Raw genomic sequence first — 23,584 nt, forward strand, 5'->3', positions numbered from 1 at the left:
TAAGTGACACCAAATGGGAGATGTCAATACTTAATTTTTCCCTTCTCCAAAAATAGGATTTAACTATTTGAGAGAAAATTGATTTTATCCAGATGTTTCTCTTAAGTGAAAAAGCTTTGAGAATACAATGTCAAGGCAGCTTTAACTGACATATCTCCTCAACCTCTTTTGTTGTTGACAGTACATAATAGGTTGTATCTTTAACCTTAAAAGCATAGTCAACCAAAAACAAGAAAAATATAGATCTTTCAAACAAAGAAAGTGTTCAATAATAAAGGCTAGCTATTGTACTAGTCACATTTCTCACTTTCAACACGAACAATACCTTTCTTCAATATTAGCCACTTCTGAGGAATCATCATGTTTTTGTAAGTTCTTATCATTTGCTTCCTGAATCTGTTCTGTCACTTTCTCCCAACATGATAAGATACTTTCTCCTGAGATAAAAATTAAGAACAATTTAGCTCAAGAAAAGCATATTAATGTCTTAAAACATGAGAATTCTACAAGTTACTATGCCAAAAATTTTTTAATTAAAAGTAATGTATATCAAAGATTTTACAACACTCAAGGAATTCTTTAATATAATTAAGAGAAACTACAAAACTCCAATTAAGACACTTGAGGCCGGGTGTGGTGGCTCACACCTGTAATCCCAGCACTTTGGGAGGCCAAGGCGGGAGAATCACTTGAGGCCAGGAATTCGAGCCCAGCCTGGCCAACATGGCGAAACCCCGTCTCTACAAAAAAAAAAAAAAAAAAAATTAGCCAGGCGTGGTGGCACATGCCTGTAATCCCAGCTACCTGGGAGGCTGAGAGCAAGCAGAGGTTGCAGTAAGCCAAGATGGTGCCATTGGACTCCAACCTAAGTGACAGAGGAAGACCCTGTCTCAAAAATAAAATAAAATAAAATAAAATAAAATAAAATAAAATAAAGACACTTGACATTCTTCAAAAGGTTAATGTCATGAGGAAAAAAGTGTGGGGTTTTCTAGAGATTAAAAAGGCTAAAGAGTTATAAGAATCAAACGTAATACATGAACTTGACTGGATATGCATTAATTTGATTGGATCCTTTTAAAAAAAAAGCACCTTTAAAAGATATTTTGGGATAACTGGGGGAATCCCAAAATGGACTTGAATATTAAGGAATTATCATTAATTTCTTTAGATACAATAATAGCACTGTGGTTATACAGATGAATGTCCTAATTTTTGCTTGATGCATACTGAAATATTTGGAATGAAGTAACAAGATACCTGCATATTATTTTCAGTGAAATGGTTCAGCAAATTATACACATATAGAAGTAAAGATAACGATATACATGTAAAAGGTACATATACACATACATACACTGACAAAGTAAATATAGCAAAATATTAACTGCTCAATCTAGGTGGTGGGTATATCAGTAATAACTGCAGTGGTCTTTCAACTTTTCTAGATGTTTGAAATTTTCCAAAATAAAAGGCTATGGAAACATGTTGTGTAAAAAAGAAGAAAAACATATTTGAGCTTTCCACACCGATGAATTAACTCTAAATTAGGAACAAGGCATTATGGTTGGGTGCAGTAGCTCAGATCTGCAATCCCAGTACTTTGGGAGGCCAAGGCAGGCAGATCACTTGAGGCCAGGAGTTTGAGACTAGCCTGGCCAACATGTTGAAACCCCATCTCTACTAAAAATACACAAAATTATCTGGGCATGGTGGCACATACCTGTAATCCCAGCTACTTGGGAGGCTGAGACACAAGAATCACTTGAACCCGAGAGGCAGAGGTTGCAGTGAGCTGAGATTGTGCCACTGCTCTCCAGCCTGGGTGACAGAGCGAGACTGTCTCAAAAAAAAAAAACACACCACAGGGGACAAAAAAAAATAATCATACAGAAAGAGCTGGCAGGGTAGCACATGCCTATAGTCCCAGCTACCTGAGAGGCTGATGGGGGAAGATTACTTGTGCCCAGGAGATTGAGTCCAGCCTGAGCAACACGGCAACACTCCATCTCTGAAAAAATAATTTTTAAAGAAAAAACATGGAAAGGCTTCATCTTAGGACAACTTAGTAACAGTATAAGCACAGAAGAGAGAAACATAAGTAGCTCACCTGTAGGATGGTTACGGTTTTCTTCTTTTAAATTATTTTTTTCCACAGGTGCTTCTTGATACTGTGCCTCAGAAAATAAATTAGGAGACGCACGTTTTGAAGTTAAGACAAAATCTCCATGAGCAGTTCTACAGAAGTTGCTTTGCTCATGGGATAAAATGTTGGACGCGTATGTTTCTTCCTGGGTTGGGTCCGGGTAGACATATGATGGGAAGCAGCATGTGGCTCTCTCTCCAGTGGTGGTATTTCCTGGAGACCTGTGCTTCTGGCTCTGATCATCAGGCAGTAAACTCAAACCTTACAATTAAGAAAAGCAACAAAGCTGATGACTTCCTTCAACATTTTCTCTTTTATCCCCAGTAGTGACCCCCACCCCACAAAGACTTCTCCACAGTGACAACAGTATTTTTTCCCTTTATTAGGAAATGGTGTTTAACAAAACCATTGATTGTTTGAGACAGTCTCGCTCTGTCGCCAAGGCTGAAGTGCAGTGGTGCGATCTCAGCTCACTGCAACCTCCACCTCTTGGGTTCAAGTGATTCTCGTGCCTCAGCCTCCTGAGTAGCTGGGATTACAGGCGTGTGCCACCACGCCCAGCTAATTTTTTATATTTTTAGAACAGATAGGGTTTCACCATGTTGGCCAGGCTGGTCTTGAACTCCGGACCTCAGGTGATCTGCCGGCCTTGGCCTCCCAAAGTACTGGGATTACAGGTGTGAGCCACCATGTCTAGCCTGTTTAAATTTCTAATGCAGTAAGTTATTGGTAAATACAGCCCATATAACAAAAGTTCTTTGGGACTCTCAAATATTTAAGAATCCTAAGGGATCCTGAGACCAAAATATTTGAAAACTACTGCTCCAAAGCAAACTGCTCCATGACTGCATGAGGCTAGTTCTTATGTAAATAACTTTGAAATCAGCTTCCCTGTCATTCTGTCATAGTGCGGTTCTACCTTTAAAAGTATCACAGCTGTTATTTAAGTGATCTTGATTATTCTTTGTATGTATTCCATAAAGAAACCCTAAGCCATTCAACTATTTTAAGGCACACAAATGTTTTCTATATTCTCTAAGTTAAACATCCAAATTCCCTAAACCATTGTTTATGTGCTACAATTTCTCACGACCACACCCCACCTGACCCCTGCACCCAGCCTCACTCACTTGCCAAGTCTTTTTTTCCTTGTATTCTCAATGCCCAGCATAATCTCTGAGCAGAATAGGTGCTTTCCTGGGTCAGTAAAGTATATTTCTTAAAAGAAGCAAACACATGGCTCCAACCTCAGTTTTTTTCAAACTATGGGACACAATCTATAATAATTTTATTATCGGATGTAGCATTTTTTAAAATGATATAGAACTAGAATAAACGAGATAGAAAATGTCCTCACTACATGCCAGGAACACCAATAAGGACTGATGACATGAAATTGCTTTGTCATTATGAGTCACGATTTTAAACATTTTTACTACTACAGAGTGTGGTCAAGAAACTTTCAAACCACTGCTCCAGGTCACATTTCCAGTTTTCTTTCCTGATTGGCACATGATGCTTTCCGTTAACTGATGGGTCACACAACAGAATACTGTCATCTCCTACCACAGAAAATATCTTTGGTATGGTTCTTCAGCTGAACAGAGTGGCTCCTACATGTATTTACCTTTATGACACCCAACAGTTTTCATTCATCAGGCAGGGGTTGGATACCAGCAGCAGCTCTAGGCCAAATCTGACTTTTCTTCTGTTGGACCTTTTTTGGGGGGACAGGGTCTCACTCTGTTGCCCGGCTGGAATGCAGTGGTGCCATTATAGCTCACTGCTGCAGCCTCAAATTCCTGGGCTCAAGCAATCCTCCCACCTCAGTCTCCAGAGTAGCTAGGACTGCAGGCATGGACCACCACACCCAGCTCATTTTTCTTTTTTTTAATGAATAAACATCAATGCCTTAAAGCAGGGCATGCGCACACCAGAATGCGGCAGCTCCTTCTTGTTCCAGTTGTATTACAACTCTACCATTTCACATTTATCGGGCTAGCTCTTAAAGAAACTGGAGTTCACAACACATGATACAGGAACGACAGAAATAACATGTCAAACAACTACAGGTAAGAAATGTGCATTATACTGAGGCCCTGTGTAGGCAAAGCATACCTGGAAGTGTGCACTGCCCAGACACCATGGTGAGCAGCTTCTCTTGTTCTTCCATGAGTCTCTGTAGTTGCTCCAACTGTTGCCTCTTCAATTGTTCCTGCTTCTTCTGTTGTACTTCTTTCAGCTTTTTAAATACAAAATTAACTTTATTAAATCAACTTTACAATTCTTCATGGACCCCTCGTTCCCTTAATTCCTCCCATCTCCCTCCTCCTATCTTTCCTGGTAAGAAGTTTTAGACAGGGATCCCTAGGTAACTAAATCAGCCACCGAAAATCTAAAACTCACATCCTTACGAAGGAAATCTTATCAACTATCTCAACTAAGAAACCGAAACAGTCATATAAATCCTTTGATTGTTAAAATAGGATGGGCATCAGTATATCATCCAATTTTTTCCCCTAATACTTGATCAACCATTTCTTACTTTTTGCCAAATGAGGTAACAACTTAAAGTTATTATAAGTGCTAATTAAACACACTTAAATGTTTCACATTAGACAAAGGGCAAAATCTGGTATTCTGAGGATTTCAGAGTGAAGGGGAAAAAACAAGAAGACCTAGAACAAATGACTTTATTACATAAACAGAAACCTGCAATGACATAAATTCACAGTAGGCCAAATCCTATTGTACCTGTTCAAGTTTTTTAAAAAGTGGGTCTTTATAAGCCCCTTCTTTGAATTCACTCGCAAGATGTGGGATGAAGTCATTTTTGTTTTCTTCCTGGTGTCCAGGAGCACTGTGACATGCCGCTACCTGTGGTCCCTTTTTAATGCAAGGAAAGCCTGTATGGGTTTCAGATTTATCTGACTGTGGTTTGTAAGGGCTGTTTGACTCCAACTTCTGTTCTTCAAGAAGTGAATCTTCTTCATTTATAAAGCTGAAGCTATCAGAAAAATGTGTGCCTTTAATAGGAAAGCTGGTAGAAATGTCCACAGCTGCTCGCTTCTCTTTGTCTGCTTCCAAAATAGGAAATCCACGATTTAATATGACCCCAGCCCGAGAAGGATTGGTCATCCACTGGGTTAGGAAGTTCTGCCCACTGTTTAACTCTGAAGAGGTTGGCATCAGGAACATCTTAGTCCAATGACACTATTATATTTAAACAATGCAAAGGCTAGAAGAGCTATTGATTTCCAACACCTGTAGACAAAAATAGCCAACAAAATGTATTAGGTAAAGCCATTAGATGTCCTACCAAAAATAAGCCCAAACCTCAACCCAGCATAAACATGTCCTCAATATTTCATATACAAAAGACCTTAACTAGCAAAGCAATTGGGCATTGAGCTACATTTTTTTAAGTTTTAAAAATAACCAAATTGAGTAGATCAAAAACCTAAGATCCTTCTTGACTTAACCATTCAATTACTAATGATTTTATACAAGTGCTAGATTAGCTGAACTAAACAATGGAAGATAAAATACCTTTTAAGTTATTCACTTAAAAAAAAAAAGCCACTATCAGATATTACCCACACTAAGCACTTTCTTGCTTCTGGCCCTAGTTTAACATTGCTTCTTTGCCCAGTTGGTGAACCTGTTTTCTCCCTAGTTCTAGCACAAAAGTCACCACCAGCACTCCTGGCTTTACCTGGCAGTTTCACCTGTCCCTTCCTCTCTCGTCTCCCTACTAACACCTCACCCACCAGATAGCCCCTCATCTGTATTCCTAGAGGTAAAATAGTGACATTACTCTTCTAGCACTCATCTCATTATTAGTGGCATTTTGCTTTCATGTTCATTACTAATCCGTGAAGTTCCTTGAAGATATCTATATATTCACTACTGCCAAGCACCATGTCTGGCAGGTAGGAGAAATGTAATTCTTATGGCATAAGCCAATGAAAATTACATTGGCTTATGCCATAACTCTGTATGAATTATCAGACTTTAAAATTAACCAAATTCCTACTGTAACTTTGCACTGTGTGATAGATATACTTAAACAGGACATAACAGAGAAGATAAGCCTTGCCTCTGTCTGTGTCTGATTTTACTCAACTAACATTTATTGGGTTCTTACTCTGTGCCAGATATTGTTTTTGCCCCTGGGTACATAGCAGTTCATAAATCACAGTCTAGTGGGGAAGACACACACACACACGCACACACACATTATACAGTATGTTAAATAGCAATAAGTGCAAAGGGGAAAAATAAAAGCCACGTGGGAAAAGGAGGTTGTAACTTTAGACAGGGTGGACAGCATCCTCATTTAGAAGGTAAAATTAAGGACCAAGGGATGGAGAAGGTGCAAGTTGTGCAGCTATCAGGGGCAGGGTAAGTAAAGACCCAGCCACCCAGCCTTCCTAACCTTCATCTGCAAGACACTCCCACTGACACCCCATTCCTCCAGAAACCCCCAGTTCTCAAACCCCATCACCATTTCCTACCTATTTAAACCTATTATATCACTCACCACAGGAAGCCCTGAGATCCAGAGCCAGGCTTCACTTCTTACACAGTAATCCCTACACCTTATTCTGTTCCATCTCCCAAACATCCGAGCCCCAAAACACTAACAGTCCATCATCAGCAAAATCCCCATTATCCTCAACCTCTTCTCTGAGGACTCCCTCACCTTCCTGAGAACATCTGTTTGTATGGAGCCCATACTCCAGTATCACTGAGCCTGGAGACAAAACATATATTCTTATTCTTTTGCTCCTTCCAGACTACACACTCCTTTTCTAGACCATAAAAAGCAATTTTACTTGGGAGTTCTGAGGTGGCAGGATTGCTTGAGCCCAAGAGGTCGAGGCTGCTGTAAGCCGTGATTGTGTCACTGAACTCCAGCCTGGGCAACAGAACAAAACCCTGTCTCAAAAAATAAATAAATAAGTCGGGTGTGGTGACTCACGCCATAATCCCAGCATTTTGGGAGGCCAAGGCAGCCAGATCACTTGAAGTTAGGAGTTCGAGACCAGCCTGGCCAAGATGGTGAAACCCCGTTTCTAATAAAAATATAAAAAAATTAGCCAGGCGTCAGGGTGCACGCCTGTAATCCCAGCTACTCAGGAGGCTGAGGCGGGAGAATCGCCTGAACCTGGGAGGCAAAGGCTGCAGTGAGCCAAGATCACACCACTGCACTCCAGCCTAGGCAACTGAGTGAGACTCTATCTCAAAAAATAATAAATTAATTAATAATAAATTAATAAAAAGCAATTCTGACTCTCATATGACCAAACTATACAATCTACTGCCCCTCCTTTATTGTCTACCAACCTCCAGAGATCAATAGGATCTTCTCCTTCATTTCTTAAAATTTCCTGGCTGAGCACCTGGAAGAACAGATTTGCCATTCACTGAAATGCGGAAGATGGAGGATTGACACAGGTTTTGGGGAATCAGAGACCAAGAGTTGAATTCAGGACATTTTAAGATGCCTATGAAATATGCACATAGAGACACTGGGTCAGCAGCTGGGTGCACCAGAATGGAACTCACCGAAGAGGCCAAGGCTGTGAAGCATAAATTTGGACATCCTCAGCATAAAGATGGTATTTAAAGCCTTGACACTGGATGAGATCAATGAGGGATTGAGGGTAGTCAAAAAGAGAGGAGGCGGCTGGGCGCAGTGGCTCACGCCTGTAATCCCAGCACTTTGGGAGGCCGAGGCGGGTGGATCACCTAAGGTCAGGAGTTCGAGACCAGTCTGGCCAACATGGTGAAACCCCATCTCTACTAAAAATACAAAAAATTAGCTAGGTGTGGTGGCGGGAGCCTGTAATCCCAGCTACTCAGGAGACAGGAGAATTGCTTGAACCCAGGAGGCGGGGGTTGCAGTGAGCCGAGATAGCGTTATTGCACTCCAGCCTGGGCAACAAGTGCAAGACTCCATCTCGAAAACAACAACAACAACAACAACAACAAAAACAGATAAGAGGCAAAAAGTGTAGTGTCCTTGAGGCTAAGTGATGAAAGTGTTTCGAGGAGGAAAGAGCTATGTTAAATGCTGTGAAACAGATGAAGGGTAAGGAGAACTGAGAACTGACCTCTGAATTTGGCAAAGCAAAGGTCATGAGAACTTCAATGAGAGTAGCTGAGGGCAGGGACAGCAAAAGCTTGAGTGGAGAGGATGCATGACAGAATAAGAAATTGAAGACAGTAGGCACAGCTAACACCAGGAGTTCTGTTATAAAGGGAAGGAATTACATAGAAAAGTAAGGTGAAGAGGAGTATTTTTTACAATAGGAGAAATAAAAGCATGTTTGTGTAGGCTGATGAGGATGGAGAAAGGGGAGAATTGCTACAGTCATGTTCTTGAGGAGATGGGAAGAGTCTAGTACTGAAGTGGAATAACATCTCACACTACTTTCCAGACACAATTCTAGACTTTATCAATATAATACAGCAAAATATATATATAATCAAAGGAAAATGAAAAAGGGCAATGTGGAGGCAAACACGTATGTCATTTCATACTCGGTGTCTAAAAAACATAAACATATAAAAAATATAAACAGAAAAAGAAATACAGATGCCAAAACATTAAAACATGCGCATTCTCACTCCACTGAAGAGATGGAAATGAAAACAGTAACATTACCATTTTTTCCCCACCCTGGGTTGGCAAAAACTAAAAACTGGTAATACCCAGTAGGAAAAACAGAAACTCTTTTTTGCTTTTGTTTGTTTTTCACCATTCAACTTGAAGAAACTCTTTTGTGAAGTACTTACTGAGCAAATAAACTGGTACAACATTTTGAAGGACAATATGACAACATCCAGCCAACTGTAAATGCAGAGGAACTTTGACTCAGCAATTTCACATCTAGGCATTTTGTCCCACAGTTATACTGGCATAAACTCACATTTGCAATAAACTGAAAGTAAATGTCCATTAACAGGAGATCAGCTAATCATGGTAATCATATTATGCAACTGTTAAAAAGAACAAGTAAGCTCTTTACTGATATGGAAGTAGTGAATATATCCAAGATATGTTGCTAGTTACAAAGACAAAGTGCACAGCAGTGTGTATTATCAGAAATAAAGACAAAAAAATACATTTACGGCCCGGTGCGGTAGCTCACGCCTGTAATCCCAGCACTTTGGGAGACCAAGACGGGAGGATCACGAGGTCAGGAGATCGAGACCATCCTGGCTAACACAGTGAAACCCCGTCTCTACTAAAAATACAAAAAATTAGCCGGGCGTGGTGGCGGGCGCCTGTAGTCCCAGCTACTCGGGGAGGCTGAGGCAGAAGGATGGCGTGAACCTGGGAGGCAGCAGATCTTGCAGTGAGCCGAGATCGCGCCACTGCACTCCTGCCTGGGGGACAGAGCCATTCTGTCTCAAAAATAAATAAATAAATTACAATTACATGGACCTATGCATTCAGTATGGCAACCATATAGTCACATGGCTACTGAGCACTTGAAATGTGGCTAATGTGACTGAAGAACTGAATTTTCCACTTTAATTAAAGTTAATTAAATTTAAAAAGTGAATAAGTACAAAATATTTTTCTCTTAAACACTTTTATTCTCTTGGTAGGACTGCATTTCACTTTAACCACTGCATGGCATAAGATGCTGCTGTACTGAAGCCCATGTCAGTGTGCATCACCCCCCAGATTGCAAAGAAACATGTCTGCAATCTCATCAGTGTCAATGGACTGATTCTGTTTGAATAATTTTTTTCAACACATGGATATAACACTGTTATGTGTCTATCTGAATAGTTTATGAAAACAGTACAAGTTACAGTGATCTATTTAAATTGTAATTGGTAATCATCTTGGTCCATTTTCTGCTGCTATAAAGAATACCAGAGAAGAGACTAGGTAATTTATAAAGAAATTTATTTCTCACAGTTCTGGAGCTGGGAAAAACAAGAGCATGGCATTGGCAACTGGCAAGTGTTGTCCCATGGGGGAAGAGTAGAAAGGCAAAACAGCCTGTGAGAGAGAGGCTCTCTTTTATAACAAAGCCACCCCTGAAATCAGTAACCCACTTCTGAGATAACAGCATTAATCCATTCATTAGGGTGGAGCCCTCATGACCTAATCACCTCTTAAATTTCTCACCGCTCAACACTGTTGCATTGGGAATCAAGTTTCCAACAGGAGTTTTGGAGCGGACATTCAAGCCATAGCAGGAATTAAGTTGAAATGTTTAGTATTTTAATTATGGCATATTTTTCTAGTTTGAAAAAGATGTATGAACAATTTTTAAAATTTAAAACAAAGCTACACTATGGAAGACTCAAGTGGAGATGCAGAAGCTAGTACTATGACCAGAACAGCGAAGGAAAAAAGACTGGAAGGAGGCACCTCACAAGTTTCACATCAAATGGCAACCACAATTTGCTGTGGCAAAGCGAACAGAAAAAGTTGTAAAAAATTTTAAGATAACTAATATTGAGACATTTTCAGCAAAAACACAGCAATTTTTTATAAGTTTATTCTCAATAATAAAAAAACAAATTGATATGCAGTTGACCCTTGAACAACACAGTAAGGGTTAGGGGGACCAACTCCCCATGCAACCGAAAATCTAAGTATAACTGTGACTTCTCCAAAACTTAACTGCTAATAGCCTACTGTTGACTGGAGGCCTTATCAATAACAGTTAACACATATTTTGTATGTTATGTGTATTATATATGGTATTTTTACAATAGTGTAAGCTAGAGAAGAAAAGTTAAGAAAATAATAAAAAATATACATATTTACTATTGGTTAAGTGGAAATGAATCATCATAAAGGTATTCAGACTTCATTTATGTTTTGTGTCTAAAAAACATAAACATATGAAAGATATGCAGGGAGACCTTTATGATGATCCACTTCCACTTAATGGATAGTAAAGGTCTTTGTGTCACTAGTCCTCACATTGGACTAGGCTTAGGAAGAGAAAGGGTTGGTTTTGCTGTCTCAAGGGTGACAAAGTGGAAGAAAATCCAAGCATAAGCGAACCCACAAAGTTGAAACTCATGTTGTTCGAGAGTCAACTGTAATTAGTCACCTGTGTCAGAACTAAATAGCCAACAAAAAAAAAAGTTTTATGATTTTGAACAGAATCTGACCTTTTAACTTTGGCCAGTTATAAAAAAGCCTGGAAAGAAGGAGGGTGAGGGGAGAGAAAGAGATAGAAATGAAAAGAAAAAAGAAAATTATTTTCAGATGAAGAGGAGGTAAATAGGTTATCTGAGTTGAGGAAATTTTGTTAGAACACTGTGAGATTTAAAAAGATATTTTAATTAAAAGGTTAAAGATATTTTCTAAAAAGTGAAAAATTTTCAACGAAGTGACCAAACAATTGTCCATAGACCCTTCTATTACCATCCAGGTTCAAAGCCATAAAAAATTACAAGCACTTGTCTTTAGCTTTATCTGAGTAATGCAATGAGAGACTGACCAATCACCAATTTAGGTGTGTTTTATCTCACAGATTATCTAAATTTACAAAGAGATGATATCAATTCAAAGCCTGATACTGAACCTGTGACATGGATATTTTTTAATCTTTTTTTTTGCCTTGAGACAGGGTCTCACTGTCACCCAGGCTGGAGTGCAGTGGCATGATCACGGCTCAGGGGAGCCTCTACCACCCAGGCCCCAGTGATCCTCCCACCTCAAGCCTCCGGAGTAGCCGGGACCATAGGCATATACCACAACACCCAGCTCATCTTTTAATTTTTTGTAAAGAGTGGTCCCCCTGTGTTGCCCATGCTGGTCTCAAACTCCTGGGCTCAAGCCATTCTCCCACCTTGGCTTCCCAAAGTGCTGGGATTACAGGCGTGAGCCCCTGCGCCCAGTATTTTATGTCTGACAGAAGAATTTTAGCTAGATATGAAAACATTACTTTTTTTCTTTTCTTTTTTTTTTTCTGAGACAGGGTCTCACAATGTCGCCCAGGCTGAAGTGCATTGGCACAATCACGGCTCACGGCAGCTTCAACCTCCAGTGCTTAGGTGATCCTCCCATCTCAGCCTCCAGAGTAGCTGGGCCTACAGGTATGTGTCACCACGCCCAGCTTATTTTTTATTTTTTAATTTTTTTGTAGAAACAGGGTGTCCCTATGTTGCCCAGGCTGATCTTGAACTCCTAGGCTCAAGCCATCCTCCTGCTTCGGCCTCCCAAAGTGCTGGTATTACAGGTGTGAGTCACTGCGCCCAGCCTAAAAATCAGTTTCTATCATGACAGATGGTGTCATTCTATAAGGCAAAAAATCTGAATTTAATGCGATTTTACAACAAGAGACTGCTGTTTCCCTCGCTGATTCATTCCCCTGTATAATACACATTGAAAATTCTTGTGTTTGGTTTTCTGAAGCATAATCCACGAATAGTATCATGAATATAGTTGATTGTTCAGTATGTACAAATGCTATCAACTGCCAGTTTATAGAACTGTTAAAAGACATAGAAGACAGTGAACATAATGATACTGTGTTTTTGCCATCGCTCCCTGGTTGAGTTGTAGAAGAGTTGTATAAAGGCTTACTGTACCATTAATTGCAACTGAAGATTTTCTTGGAACAAGATGATTGCCTGCCAACCATTTAATAACCAAAAACAAAAATGCCAATGTGATGTACATTTTCTCACTGTATCACACTTTGAGAACCACAGCTATTCAGGCATTTAAAAAAACAAAAATTGCTGCCACAGGCAGTAACAAAAATAAATAATGATGTGTGAACATCAGACAAATATGATTCCTTTTTTTTTTTTTTTTTTTTTTTTTTTTTGAGATGGAGTCTCACTCTGTTGCCCAGGCTAGAGTGCAGTGGTGTGATCTTGGCTCACTGCAACCTCAGCCTCCTGGGTTCAAGCGATTCACCCACCTCAGCCTCCAGAGTAGCTGGGACTACAAGCATGCACCACCATACCTGGCTTTTTTTTTTTTTTTGTATTTTTAGTAGAGATGGGGTTTCACTATGTTAGGTTGTTCTCGAACTCCTGACCTCAAGTGATCCACCTGGCTTGGCCTCCCAAAATGCTGGGATTACAGGCATGAGCCACCGCACCTGGCCCATGTTTCCATGTATATGAAGCTGAAGAACAGGCAAAATAAACCCATAGTTATAAGTGGCATATTGGTCGTTATCCAGGAAAATGGGAGTTGTCCTGACTGTGTGAAAGTTGATCATACAAATTGAGTCATTCTTGTCATAGCCAACTAAACAATCAAGAAGTCAAGAGGGAAAGGCACTCAGGACACACAACTTTGCTCCAAGAATGGAATTCTCTATAAGTCAGTATGCTGAAACTGCCGGTTGTAACCCGAGACCAGTTTGATCTATAGATGCTGAGGTAACTTGCTGCAATTGTAGGACTAATTTTGCCCTCCACCATGGCCCACTCGGTAGGACCTGCTGCCTCCCCAGAACCTTAGGAGAACCAATGAACTTTCTCGAAGAGCGACACATATAACAATTCTCTTTTTTATAAAACCTCCAGCTTTCTCTTTGTTCTTTGGACATACTGAAGACCACCTGGTCTGTACGCCTGGAACTGCCATTCTTTCTTCCCAAATAAAACGTTAAACTTAGATATTCATCTCCAAATTTTTGACTTCAACAACTGGGAAGGTTAATACAGGGGGTGGATACACTTAGGCTGTACACTTAAGATTAGCGCACTTTACTGGATATCTATTATTCCTGAATAATATGTAAAAACTTTTTCTAAGCAAATTGTTTTTCAGTAGGAAACCAATCTAAAAAAGTAATGACTTTTTTTTTTTTTCAAAATCAACCACGTAACTTTGCTTAATTTCAATGACCTTAGCAGAAAATCTTTCGAAATCCAAATTCAGAAGGGAGACAAAGTACAAGGTCATTTCATAATATGGAAAACTAGAAAAATTCCCTACTAAACTGACAAGTGCAAGCAGCCTTGGGATGCAGCAGCCAGACTTTTGCATCTCCTCCTCCAACTCCCCACCAAACACACCTTCTATACCTTCAATTTCATGACCGCGATTCTAAAAATATATTTAATGTCAGCATGAAGTATAAAAAAAGCGTCACCAGAACCTGCTACTTATTATTGATACTGAGGTCTTGGTAAAGGGAGCATTGATAATATATATGCCGAGATAGGATTAGTATGTGGACTCAGACTTTACAGATATCAAAATCTGAAGGACACGGGTGCACGTGTATGTCAAACTCATCAAATGGAATGCATTTAAACATGTGCCATTTTTATTGTATAGCAATTATACCTCAATAAAACTTTTAAAAAATGTAACAAATTGACAGCCTTGAAATCTCCAGAAAGTGCTATGTAAACATTCTTTAAAGCAGTATTGAAAAAAAGATAAATTCTCTGCACGGTGAGGGAGGAGAGTGGATACAAACAGCAAATTCAAAGCCACTCTTAGACCGTGAAAAGTAACTAGTTGGTCTGGGAAGTGATTTAGCAGTCCCCTAAAATACAACACGTTCTTGAAAGCCATGAATCCACACGAAGCTTCAAGAGAGAAGCCCTTGACAAAGCTGGGGCAAGACCGGCCCTTAGGACAGCCAGCAACGCTACTTCACCACCCTGCTCCAGCGGACTGCGGCTGCCGCGCTGCCCACAGGAACTCAAGTTCCGCCACAGCCAGGACAGACAGACAGACACCCCAGAGAGGCCGGCTTCCCCAGCTCTGCGAAGAACAAAGCAGCGCGAATGAACGAAGCCACTGAACTGCCGTGGGCCTCAGCGCGCCCGTGGGCCTGAGCGCGCCCCAGCGCCCCACTCCCTCCTCGCCCCGCCGAGCCAACCCCGAGGTCCGAGCAGAGTCCTGCCCGCCCACCGCCGTCCATCTCCGGCGCAGGGCGGCGGACAAAGAGCTCCTCCGCTCTTTTCGCCCACAAATTACCGCTCCGTGAAGCCTGGGCAGCTCAGCAGCACGAACCGACGCCTGAATCTCCGCAGCATTTACAAATGAGCCGCCACAATCGCCGCCTCTGTCGGAGCCCCGCCCCCGTCCCGAGGTCCTGTGGGAAGTGAGGATCTCGCCCGCGCGTCTGCCCTAAAGCGCAGGCACCGCTGAGCCCAGTGAAACTACAACTCCCAGTGACGCCACAGCGACGGGCGTTGCCCGGCGGGGGATGGACTGCGCGCCGCCTTCCGACCAGCAGCGGGCCAGTGGTCGACGTAGGCGGGCGGCGTGGCGGGGCGGAAAACCGTTTCCGGGAGAGACCTTCCGTGGTGGACGTCGCCCCAGGCTCCCACACTTAGAAAATTAAAGGGAGCGCCTAACGGAGCGATGGATCTCCGTGTTCCCAGCAAAGCAGGGAGCACGGAGACTCAAAGTTAACATAGAGCCCAACCGACGCTTTAAGGAGGTGTTTTGGGTTTTGTTTTGTTTTTCTATTTGAGTACGGTCTATTTTGTCGTTTTTTTGGTTTGATTTGGTTTCTTTGTTTTCCGCTTTGGCTGAGGTGACTTAGTAAAGGAGAAAAAGGGCAGTCCGCTACACCATTTCGTAAGACGAAAATAACCCTATGAGAATTCACTCCAAAAGTAGGCATCTTTCATCTCTCCTCAAATGGCTAATCGGTGGTTTGGCAGAGTGTGTCCATTAGATTCTGAAACTAGTTTGAATACTGACAGTGCAGAATTCAAGAAATTTTTTTTGTTTTGTTTCGTTTTAACTGCCACGGCCCTTTAATCTAGAAAGTTACAGCACCGTGAGTTACCACAGTTCTACATACCTGGCTTCCGTGTCTGATTAAACAGCAGGCCAAGTAAAATGTTTAAAGAAATCAAATGAAGTGCCATTTATAACCGTTATAACTGAAACAAACGACTGCTAAAGACAAAAATATTTCACAGAAATTTGGTCCTCCAAAATTTGTTTTGCTTTCTACTTCAAAAAGAGTCTACTTCTCTAAATCAAGATTTCGGTTTTGCTTCTTTTTTCAATTTTTCTTTTTTTTATTTTTATTTTTTGAGATGGAGTCTCGCTCTGTTGCCCAGGCTGGAGTACAGTGGCGTGATCTCCGCCCACTGCAAGCTCTGCCTCCCGGGTTCACGCCATTCTCCTACCTCAGCCTCCCGAGTAGCTGGGATTACAGGCGCCCGCCACCACGCCTGGCTAATTTTTTTTTTTTTAATTTTTAGTAGAGAAGGGGTTTCACCGTGTTAGCCAGGATGGTCTTGATCTTCTGACCTCGTGATCCGCCCGCCTCGGCCTCCCAAGGTGCTGGAATTACAGGCGTGAGCCACTGCACCCGGCCCAATTTTTCTTTTTAATTTTCACTGTGGATGAGGAAGCTAAAGCCCGAGACTTCCGAGATCACACAACTAAAGATGCCAGACAAGGACCCAAACAATCTTCCTTTTCATTTATGATAGCCCTTTGGCTTGAAAGCATGCCCAAAACTCTCATCATTCTTCCTAAAATGTGTATCTTTAAGGATAGTCACAATATCCTCTATTTTTGTGCCTATATTTTATTCGTATGTTTTTATTTTAATATAGTATGTAGTGCCACATTGTTTGTTGATTGAATAAATAAATGAATCTTGTACCACACTCAAGTCTTAACTGGCTGTTAAATTAAGGTTATAATGTGTAAGTTTTCACCTGTAGCCCATGTAATTCTCAAAACTGCCCACTGAGCTTCAAGGGTTCAAATCCATTACAAGGTGGAAAGGCTAGTGGGGAGGAACTTCCATCTTCTACTCTGCCAGACAATAAAAGGTTCTACCTTATCAGTGGTTCCTATCCTTGTTGCATCTTCAGATGGTGCTGTAGAGAAAAATTAGACTAACGGTTGTGGCACAGGGGTTTTAATGCCAGATTACCCGTTCTGTTACAATTCTTTATGCCATCATAGGAGTCAAGAGGGCACTCCTATGTCATGGTTAAGAGTCCAGGATTTATCAGGCAGACCTGGGATCAAATCCTAGCTTGATAACTTACAAACAGCTTTGTAGTCTTCAGCACTCAACTTTTCTGAAACCAGTCTTCTCATCTGCAAAACAGGGGTGGATAATAATGAGACCTTCATAGGACTGTCAAGAAGATTACATTAAAAGAAAGACTATGTATGAAAAAGTAGCATAAAACCTCCACATAGTAAAAAGTCAATGAACAGGAGGTGTTTTCATCTTTATCAAGAATTTAACTGTTGGTGAACTCTTGTCTACCAAAGCCTAGCTCTGTGGGTCTTGTCAAATGCTGTGCCAGATACAGAATAATACTTATTGTATTCCCAAATTATTTGGAAATAATTCTTTTTCATTATTTATTTTTTTGGAGACAGGGGTCTCACTCTGTTGCCCAGGCTGGTCTCTAACTCCTAGGCTCAAGCAGTCCTCCCACCTTGGCCTCTGAAAGTGCTGGAATTACAGGCATGAGCCACTGTGCTTGGCTGGTAATAATTCTTTTAATCAAAGTTGATCTGAGTGACAAAGAGTTGACAGCTTTTCATTGCTGGTCTGATGGTAGCAAGTGTCCACTCTATCCAGAGAGGACATGTCAGGTGCAGTGGCTCACACCTGTAATCCCAGCACTTTGGGAGACTGAAGTGGATAATTTGAGCCTAGATGTTTGAACGTTAGCCAGGTATGATGGTGTGCACCTGTAGCCCTACATACTTGGGAGGCTGAGGCAGGAGGATCACTTCAGCCCAGGAGTTGAAGGTTATGATCACACCACTAGACTACAGCCAGGGCAACAGAGTGAAACTGCCAACTCTTAAAAAGAAAAAAAGTGGGGGAGGACATCAGGGCTAGCCTGGCCAAGGAATGATTCCTGTAGATCAGTCAGAGTGGTGGGAGAAACTATAGGGAAAGGAGCAGACCTTCTGAAAAGTCGGAAGCCTCTGCATAGCCTCCAGGGAGAATAAGCTGAAGGCAGCTGTTTTCTGACCCTGAGGCAGAGGGCAAGGAGTAGGTACCAGGAAGCATAGGGGAATTTATCATAAATAGGCTTGTTTACTTACATTGACCAGGAGCTGACCTTTGATCATCCACATGTGTGACCCGTTCCCTGAAAGGGGAACAATAATGTTAATTACCCACAGATTGTTTTTGCTCCAGGCTTTCAGCATTATGTCTATACTGAATAAAAGCAAGCAGCTCCAGCTGTTTGCCTGCTCACTCTTTGGCTGCTAGTGCCAAGCAGTCCCCTAGCTGCTCTTACACTGCATACCTGCGTCTGAGTACTCGTTTCATCCATCGTCCAGCCAGGGTCTGTGGGACAGACCCAGCAACTGGTGCCCTGTGTGAGGAATGCTGCAACAGATCACGATGGAACCCCAAAAATGAGGTGAAGAGACTGTGCGGGAAGTAAGTAATTGGTGCCCACTCGGGATTTCCAAGTTTGAGGGAATTTTCAACCTAGGGTTTCATCATGGGACAACAGTTATCAGCTCAACAGCAACACTATATGTAAGTATTGAAACAGCTGCTTAAAGCTAGCAGAGCCTGGGTCTCGGAGGCTCAGTTAAGGGGCCTAATGCAAACTGTTGTTTTCAATAACCCATGGTTCCCAGAAGGCACGTTAGACCAAGAGTTCTGGGAGCAAGTGAGGGGAAATCTTAAATGACATCATGCACAAGGGCAATGGGTCCCAGTAACATCTTTAACGTTATGGGCCTTAATCAGGGCTGCTTTGGCCCCGCTCTACACAAAAGAGCCTAAAAAGGAAAGGGAAGAGGAACCATCCACCTACCTGACCGCCTCCTCCTCCCTTAGCCCCACTGTTACTAGGTAAAGTTGCCACAGAGGAGACAGAGTTTCCCTGAGCCCCCTCCTCCAATAAATTGGAAAAAAAGACAAGGGATACACTACAGTTATGGGACCCTGTCTTAGGCAAGTGGCATTAGAAGGGGAGCTCTTGGCCTGCCCTGTGATGCAAGATCAACATGGCAATCAGGTATATGAGCCCATCACTTTCAACACCTATAAAGAGATAAGAAAAAGCATTAGAGAAAACAGAGCTGCTAGCCCATCTACAAAAGGATTAATTGAGGCCATAGCAGACAACTTCCTTATGATCCCATGGGACTGGTCAGTGCTAGCTCAAACAACTTTAGAGGCCAGTCAATACCTCCTCTGGACGGCAGAATATGATGAGTTGTGTGAACGACAAGCCAACCAGAATCAATTGGCCGGGTAAAACATATGGGTTACTCAGAAACGGAAAATTGTCGGCATTGGAGAAGTGCACACAGCCAAGCAGAGTGCACGCCCTCTAAAGTCGTGATTTGGACGGAAGAAAAGCAACTATACAACCTCTAATCATGCCCATCCCTGTTCATCTTTGGGAATGGGACCTTATTAGCCCAATGGGGGGGGTCACTATGCAGAGCCCTTTCTAATACTGGCCACTGTTGTAAGTCCTCCCCTACCCCTGACATGGCTGTCTCAAGATCCAATCTGGGTAGAACGGTGACCTTTAAAGGGAGAGAAATTACAACAAACCCATGAATTAATTGAGGAACAATTAAAAGCCAGCCATATAGAACCAGCAGACAGCCCTTGGAATTCACCCATTTTTTGTCATTCCCATAAAGTCTGGTAAATGGAGACTTCTGCATGACTTACAGGCTATCAATGCTAATTTGCAACCTATGGGGCCCCTTCCACAGGGGCTCCCTTCCCCCACAGTGGTTCCTCGAGTTTTAAGTCATTATTGACTTAAAAGACTGCTTTCATACTATTCTCCTTGCAAAACAGGACAGAGAAAAATTTACGTTTACAATACCAGCTATCAATAATGAAGGCCCAGCTCCCCGATTTCACTGGAAAGTACTTCCTCAAGGGATGCTGAACAGTCCTACCATGTGTCAGTATCGTGTAAATCAGGCTTTGCTCCCCAGTAGAAAAGAATTTCCTAATTGCAAGATAATCCATTATATGGATGACATCTTACTGGCAGCCCCAACGGAGCCAATACTTCTGAATTTATATGCCTCTGTCAAAAAGAATACACAGTTAACAGTCTTAATCATAGCACCTGAAAAGGTACAGATGTCCTCTCCTTGGAAATATCTTGGATATATACTAATATCCCAGTCAGTAAGACCTCAAAAGGTTAAATCAAATACTAACAACAGGCTTGTTTACTTACGTTGACCAGGAGCTGACCGTTGATCATTCACACACGTGACCCCTTCCCTGAAGGGGGAACAATAATGTTACTTACCTGCAGATTGTGTTTCCTCCAGGCTTTCAGCATTATGTCTGTACTGAATAAAAACAGGCAGCTCCAGCTGTTCAAGACTACTCACTCTTCAGCCACTAGTGCCCAGCAGTCCCCTAGCTGCTCTTAAACACTGCATACCTGTGTCTGAGTACTCCTTTCATCTGTTGCTCAGCCAGAGTCTGCAGGACAGACCTGGCAGATCCCCAAGCCCAGGTGATCCAGGCTAGAAAGGGGAACTCCAGCAGGTTGGAGAGATGCATGTGTCTGGCCTCTAGACAAACCCAAGAAAAACCACACCCTCCTTTACCTGCAGGAAGAGTGAAGGAGTTCTTCACCAAGGCCTGAAACAGATTTCTAGAATTACTTCAGTAAAGAAGTTTCTTATTTTTGAGACGGAGTTTCACTCTTGTTGCCCAGGCTGGTGTCCAGTGGCGTGATCTTGGCTCACTGCAGCCTCCACCTCCCGAGTTCAAGTGATTCTCCTGCCTCAGCCTCCTGAGTAGCTGGGACTACAGGCACACACCACTATGCCTGGCTAATTTTGTATTTTTAGTAGAGATAGGATTTCTCCATGTTGGTCAGGCTGGTCTCGAATTCCTGACCTCAGGTGATCTGCCCACCTCGGCCTCCCAAAGTGCTGGGATTACATGCGTGAACCACCACACCTGGCCAGTAAAGAAGATTCTAACAACAGTGTTGGGTGCAAAGAGACGTTTTTTTAATCTTGGCATTTTGATATAGTTAAATCTATTGCTGGTGTATTGGACTTACAACAAAAGATCCTGGAAACCTAATGGGTCTGTACAACAAAGGGATTATCACATCCACTATATTCTAGAATGCCTGACCAATGATGTTGAATAGACTGTAAAGGATTTCTAGCTTGAATCTTTGATGTAATAACTGCAGAGCAATACCATAATAGTTTTCACACCTGTATTTTTTCTTTCTTTAAAAATAGCAACAATTACATAGTAGTTTGATGGTTTTTCAAGCATTCTGTAGGTTTTTATTACACATTTTTTTTAGATGGGGTGACTCTATCACCTGGGCTGGAGGGCAGTGGCATAATCACAACTCACTGTAGCCTCAACCTCCAGGGCTCAAGTGTTCCTCCTGCCTCAGCCTCCCAGGAAGCTGGGACCACAGGCATGTGCCACCACATCCAGCTAATTTTTGTTTTCTGTAGAGATGGGGTTTTGCCATGTTGCCTAGGCTGTTCTTGAACTCCTGAGCTCAAGCAATCCACCTGCCTCAGCTTCCCAAAGTGTTGGGATTACAGGAATGAGTTACTGCGCCTGTCATCTCCGTCATTTCTACAGGATAGTTTTGACAGATACAGAATTCATGGTTGCCAGTTTGTTTGTTTTCTTTCAGCACTTTATATCATCCCACTGCCTTCTGGCCTCCATGGTAATAAATTGGCTGTTAATCTTATGGAAGGTCCTTTGTAGTGATAATTTCTCTCAAGCTGCTTTTAAGCTTCTCTGTCTTTGGCTTTCAACAGTTTGATTATTAATATAATGCTATTGTGAACTCTTTGAGTTTATCATACTTGAAGTTCATTGAGCTTATTAGAAGTGTTACATTATGTCTTTTATCAAATTGGGACTTTGGGGCCACTGTTTCTTCAGTCACTCTTCCTGCCCTTTTTACCCTCTTATTTCTTTCTGGGACTCCCATTATGAATATGCTGGCACACTTGATGGCGTCCACAAATCTTTTGGACTTTGTTCTTCATTCTTTTACTTTCTGTTCCTTAGACTTAATAATTTCAATTGTTTTCAAGTTTGCTCATTCCTTCTTTAACCTGCTCAAATCTGTTGAGCGTCACTTGTGAATTTTTTTTTTTTTTTTTTTTATGAGACAAGGTGTTGCTCTGTTACCCAGGCTAGAGTGCAGGAGTGCAATCATAGCTCACTACAGCTGTGAACTCTTGGGCTCAAGTGATCCTCCTGCCTTAGCCTCCTGAGTAGCTACAGCCACAGACATGCACCACCATGCCCAGTTAATTTTTTAATTTTGTTGTAAAGATGGGGTCTCGCTATGTTGCCAAGGCAAACTCTTAGCCTCAAGTGATCCTCCCGCCTTGGCCTCCCAAGATGGTAGGTTTACAGGCATGAGCCATCATGCTTCATCCTATTGTACTTTTTAACTATACAATTTTTTTAGTTCTTTTCAGTTCCATAATTTCTGTTTGGTTCCTTTTATAATTTCTATCTATTAATTATCTTTATTTTTTAAATAATTTCAACTTTTATTTTAGATTCAGAGGGTACATGTGCAGGTTTGTTACCTAGGTATAATTTGTGTTGCTGAGGTTTGGGGTATGATTGATCCCCTCACCCAGATACTGAGCATTGTACCAATAGTTTTTCAACCCTTGCCCTTTTCCCTCCCTCCCTGTCTAGTAGTCCCCAGTGTCTATTGTTGCCATCTTTATGGTCCATGAGTACCCAGAGTTTAGCTCCCATTTACAAATTTGAACATGCAGTATTTGGTTTTTCTGTTCCTTTATTAATTCGCTTAGAACAATGGCCTCCAGTTGCATCCATGTTGCTGCAAAGGACATGATTTCATTCTTTTTATGGCTTCATAGTATCCCATGGTGCATATGTACCACATTTTCTTTATCCAATCCATTGTTGATGGGCACCTGAGTTGATTCCGTGTCTTTGCTATTGTGAATAGTGCTGTGATGAACATACTAGTGTATGTGTCTTTTTGGTAGAATGAGTTCTTTTCTTTTGGATGTGTACCCAGTAATGGTATAGCTGGGTCGAATGGCAGTTCTGTTTTCAGCTCTTTGAGAAATCTCCAAACTGCTTTCCACAGTGGTTGAGCTAATTTACATCCCCACCAACAGTGTATAAGCATTTCCTTTTCTCTGCACCCTTGCCAGCATATGTTGTTCCTTGACTTTTTAATAATAACTGTTCTGATGGTATCTCATTGCAGTTTTGATTTGCACTTCTCTGATGATTAGTGATGTTGAGCTTTTTTCATGTTTGTTGACCATTTGTATATTCTTTTGCATATTCTCTATTTGTTTTTGAGACCTTGTTCTCCTGGTTGTTTCCTTCCGATCTTTTTCTATGTTTCTTTTCACTTTTTGTTCATGTTTAAGACAGGTCATTTAAAGTATTTGTCTTGTAATTCCTATATCTGTGCTTCCTCGGCTCAGGGACAGTTTCTGTTCATTTACTTTTT

General features: G+C 41.6%; 1 protein-coding gene across 16 annotated transcripts in view; it reads right to left on the bottom strand.

Moving 5' to 3' along the window:
* Positions 1-21,177, bottom strand: part of CENPJ (centromere protein J) — a 45,821-nt gene extending 24,644 nt beyond the window's left edge. For 11 of the 16 annotated variants that reach the window (XR_010150304.1, XR_010150307.1, XR_010150305.1 and 8 more), the window contains exons 1-5: positions 15,093-15,558; positions 4,901-5,410; positions 4,265-4,388; positions 2,111-2,407; positions 326-437 (exon numbers count right to left, since the gene is read on the bottom strand). Coding sequence is in view for 10 of the 16 variants with exons in the window: in XM_063791872.1 (XP_063647942.1) it covers positions 326-437; positions 2,111-2,407; positions 4,265-4,388; positions 4,901-5,344 (977 nt within the window). In the remaining 6 variants the exon portion in view is untranslated. 16 annotated transcript variants of the gene reach the window in all.
* Positions 21,178-23,584: the final 2,407 nt, after the last annotated feature.

The sequence above is a fragment of the Pan troglodytes genome, chromosome 14 (assembly GCF_028858775.2).
Source record: "Pan troglodytes isolate AG18354 chromosome 14, NHGRI_mPanTro3-v2.0_pri, whole genome shotgun sequence".
Classification (NCBI taxonomy): domain Eukaryota; kingdom Metazoa; phylum Chordata; class Mammalia; order Primates; family Hominidae; genus Pan; species Pan troglodytes.